This window comes from Branchiostoma belcheri, unplaced genomic scaffold (genome assembly GCF_001625305.1).
Source record: "Branchiostoma belcheri isolate BF01 breed outbred unplaced genomic scaffold, Haploidv18h27 scaffold47, whole genome shotgun sequence".
Classification (NCBI taxonomy): Eukaryota; Metazoa; Chordata; class Leptocardii; order Amphioxiformes; family Branchiostomatidae; genus Branchiostoma; species Branchiostoma belcheri.
In genome coordinates, this window is record NW_017804098.1 from 166,526 (window position 1) to 171,383 (window position 4,858).

General features: G+C 46.6%; 1 protein-coding gene across 1 annotated transcript; it reads left to right on the forward strand.

The window, feature by feature from the left end:
* Positions 1–2,072: 2,072 nt before the first annotated feature.
* LOC109479226 (muscarinic acetylcholine receptor M1-like) lies at positions 2,073–4,364 on the forward strand. Its single transcript, XM_019781146.1, has 2 exons — positions 2,073–2,170; positions 2,346–4,364. The coding sequence occupies exon 2, from the start codon at positions 2,376–2,378 to the stop codon at positions 4,230–4,232; it is 1,857 nt and encodes a 618-aa protein (XP_019636705.1). The 5' UTR covers positions 2,073–2,170; positions 2,346–2,375; the 3' UTR covers positions 4,233–4,364.
* Positions 4,365–4,858: the final 494 nt, after the last annotated feature.

Genomic DNA, 4,858 nt, shown 5'->3' on the forward strand with positions numbered 1-4,858 from the left:
ACAAGGACCGGAGATGTCTGTGATAACTTCTATAGATCTGTGACGACACGTTCTTCAAACTATGACAGCCTTCCAACTGCCTTCTAGAAGTTGATATCACCTCCCAGCCAACAATCAACCAGCCAGCATCGTCCCGTCTGATCTATTCCATATTACACTCCAAATTCATACACAGTTCTCATAATTTTACATGCATGGTACAATGTAAAATTCTGATGTTTTGAAAATATGTTGTTCACCTCGTAACGAGCGTTTACTTGCAGTAGAATAAAGTTTCGCTAGCTGGCGTATTCAAATGATTGTTTCCGCGCGGAGCAATGTATTGAATCGGTACGAACATTCTGTCTCGAGATAGAAATAAGGCGACTAAAAACATCTACAACCCAAGTAATTACAAGGCATTCAATTATTATGTCAATTCACTACAAGATTAATGCCATACCTTGTAATGTCGCGGAAAGACATTAAAAAGATTAGCCGTTTCCCTAGAGTATATCTCCATGGTCTGTTGAGTAGTTATGTTACATACCCAGGGGCAATGTTGAGGTCTAATCATCAGCCTGAGTACGGAGACTTATGCCCTCTAGGTTATAATATACATACCATGTCTTTATGCCAGGGTCCATCTCTGAAACTTGTAGATATATACTAGTACTAAAAGCGTGCATAGAAAACTTCGCGTGCCAATGGCCCCCACTGGGGCACGAAGTCTTTTGCGAAACTTTGGGCATTACAAAACACATCAATACGCACTTCTGGTGAATCATGTAATGGGCGGCCATTCCGCCTGCCGCCTGAGGAATAGCTCTTATGGCCTGCTTCCCAGGCGGCATGTTCGTATTGAAAAAGGAAAGTCACACAAAACAATGTGACAAAACAAGTGCATACTGAGCGGTCTCCACGCCCGAAGAAGTGCAAGATATCGTATTGATTGTTTATGGTACAGGAGATACGGGTAAACGAGGGTGGAGCATGTCTTTCTTTCACGGCGCAGCACTGCGACCAGGACTTATGACTTACGTGCCGGGTAGAACCATCAAGAGATTACCTGTGCACGCGGCATACAGAGCTCACGTCTTACCTTAGGTCACATTTCTACTCAACTTTAGTACTCTGTTGTGAGAAAAGGACGTAACGGCCATATAAATGTGTACTTTGTATGCTTCTGGTGATAATACGGTATCCTGCGTTCCCGTGACGTCACAATGACGCTTGAAACAGTAAACTATCATTCTCGTGCGTCAGATATGTCATGAAGGTGAAAACAGGGTAAAAAAAAGCCACGACTCCACTTTTCCGGAAGCTTCTGACTCTGATATCGTTCGAGAGAGCAAGAATTTTCGACCAGCACACGTACACAGATCACTCTATACACTCTAACAGACAGACATGTTGGATTACAATCTGGTACTGCGGAGTGTATATTTGCATACCTCAACACTAAGTACATGACTCCGTCCACCAGATGTCGATCGGCCCCAGGCCAAATTAAAACTCATAACTCATTCTTACGTGGAGTAAAGAAGGCAGATGTCGTCTTATACAAGATCACACGACTGACTCTCAGACTTTTATTGCGGTAAACTTTTTATCACAGAATTAACGGTGTTGTATGTAAGAAAATATCAAGCCTTGCAAAATGAGACATGAACGTAGAACCAAGTCTACCACAATCTGGAACTGTTATTCTTTTTTATCTCTTTAGTTGTGCATCGTGTTTGTCACGTTATCTTGCACGTAATGCATTACTTGAACAAACGCGCCAATACAGCTGTTTGTGTGTACATAACATGTACTCCACACGCGCTAGGACGTATAGAATGGACTTTATTCCTCATGCAAGCTATATGTGACTCTAGCTTGTCGGTAAGTGTTCACTATACAACAGAAAGGAAGGGCAGAAAAAACACTGGCGAGAATTCCATCATTGCGCAGGCTGTCGCCCACTTATTACCTCATTCCTGCAGTATTTGCACGCCGCCACTTCATTTGCTCACCATCAGATTGTTTGCAGTGGACCATAGAGATGGTACACGGCCTTTGTTCCCCGGCCAAACATGTACACAATACTTAACAAGCAGCGAGGCCGTGATGGATGTTGTGGGTGGGGGTTCCGGACTGGGGTCTCTTGCACTTTGTTCACCCCATTAAAAGTACATTTCTGCCAGAAGTAAATATCCTTTAGTTTTTCTAGCTGTTGAGATCTTGATATTGAGAATTTCATGAAAGGGAAGCACATGAAAGGGTCAATTTGTGGTGGGATGGTTTAGTTCAGTGAACTTTTGTTCCGTCCGTTGTCACGTGACTGACTCTAACAGGTTGTCATTCTGTCGTTCCCGTTCCAGGATGAAGTATTGACATGACGGCCGGGTAAGATGGCGTTCCCGACGATCCCGCCGCCTGGCCCGGACTACACGACTCTGCTGTACGGGACAGAGGTCGTCCCTGTGGTGTATGACGCCGTGAACGGGACGCCGGTGTGGTCTACTTCCGGAACTTTTAACATATCTTGTGGCAACGAGAGCACCACCCTACCGGCGGAATGTAACGTGACCACGGCGCCGCCCTTAGACCCCCTGGGAGGGCACCAGGTCTGGGAGGTGGTGCTGATATGCCTGCTCACCTGTTCTCTCAGTATCATGACTGTCGGAGGAAACATTCTGGTCTTCGTGTCCTTCCGAGTCAACCGACAACTTCACACCGTCAATAACTACTTCCTCCTGAGTCTGGCGGTGGCCGACACCCTGATCGGACTCTTGTCCATGAACTTGTACACCGTGTATATGGTGATGGGCAGGTGGGCCTTAGGACCGGCCATCTGTGACCTGTACTTGACCGTGGACTATGTCTCCTCCAACGCCTCCGTCATGAACTTATGTGTGATCAGTTTTGACCGCTACTTCTCCATCACCCGTCCGCTGACATACCGCGCCAAGCGAACCCCCAAGCGGGCCGCCTGGCTGATCGCCTTGGCCTGGGTGACGTCCGTGCTGGTGTGGGCACCGCTCATCGTGGGCTGGCAGTACATCGTGGGCGGGAGGAACGTACCAGAGAACGAATGCTACATCCAGTTTATAGAGGACAGTGTTTACGTCAACTATTTAACCATAGCAGTGGCCTTTTACATCCCGGTCATTATCATGTGTACCCTGTACTACAGGATCTACAGAGAGACTCAGGAGAGACAGAAAAACCTGTTAGAACTACAGGGAAATACAAGTACCAGAACATCGACACGATTCCGAAACACATCAACTATGTCCACTACATCATTCCTGACAAACTCTACAATCAAATCTACCTTGTCTACATCTACTATCAAGTCTACTACAAGTGTCGGCTCTAGTATATCCAGAGAGCCTATTGCACTGAGCAGTATAGAGGAAGGATCGACGAGTAGCAGTCCTCCCAGAAGTAAGCGTTTCTCGTTACTTTGTAAATGTTGTGCTGGAAAGTCTAGCGAAGACAATGACTCGACAAGAGATAACAGTAACTTCAGCACGCCGACTGACCACGCGAAGGTTCTGATGAGTGCTGGATGTAGTTCATTTGTAGACAAGACGGCAGGACCGGCCATGGAGATGAGACATATGTCTCTGTCCGTCCCCAACGGGAAGGCGCATCGCCTGACCCCGCCCAAGACTGAACACCCAGCCTCCAGGTACCGCATCGTCATCAAGCTGCCGGACGAATCGTCCACAGACCCCGACGACCAGAAGCCGACAATAACAATGACTCCCGACTCAGACGATTCGGACGACAATTTAGAACTGAAGGACATGACACCATCCCCGCGTCCCAGCCCTGAACAGCCCGCCAAACCCCTGCCGTCTGCTGCAGCACTGGCAGCGTCAAGACCAAAGCTGAGCGCAGCACAGTTGTGGAAAAGAGCTGCCGAGAACACTACACGCACCAAATTAAAAAGTGATCGTGCCAGAAAAATCTCGATGGTTCTGAAGGAAAAGAAGGCGGCAAAAATGCTGAGTGCCATCCTCTTAGCGTTTATAATTACCTGGTTACCATACAGTGTAACGGTACTGTTCAAGCCCTTCTATAAAGTGCCGACGACCGTCTGGAATGTGGGGTACTGGCTGTGTTACGTTAACAGCACCATCAACCCGTGGTGTTACGCACTTTGTAACAGAACGTTCAGAAAAACGTTTAAGGACATCCTGGTGTGCCGAGTGAAGAAGCAGAACTTCAGACAACTACAAAGCAAAAGACTGTACTAATATGTGGGTAAGACAGTTCATTATAATAACACTCACATAACCAAAAGGATGTCAATGGTTAACTTCACTGAAGTACACAGATAAAGAAAGATTGAATCAGCTGAAGGATGAACAAAGTTTCAGATATTGTCTGCACGTTTCAGCTATTGTTAGCCAGTGTGTATGTTAAGACTGTCTGTATACCTCTCCATGTGACCCATGTATCTGCGCCACATCGGCGTCCTTCAACAAACATTTAGAGAGTGGTGTTTGTATTTATGGTGTTGTGGGGCAGTGTCCCAGCGTCAAAGCTGGCTAAATGTGGCACTGACGTAAAATATTCATGTTAAACCAATGAAACGTTTACAGTCTCTACATATTCCGCCTCTCTGCTGGTCCTTGAGTGGGCGACCAGGTAAATAGGCACCGGACAGGTGGCCGCCATGTTGGGGAGAACAAATAGTGTCCAGAAGTGTCAAGTCACCACAACAATACGTCACTGATAAATGCTGACAGAAATTCAGGCATTCCACAAAGTTATCTCATATAGCAACCACTCACTAGCCGGTTGTCTGTCAGAGCTTTCAACGACAATATAGCACGCTGATGTCAAATTACCGATGACCTTTGTGATAAGTTAGACTATG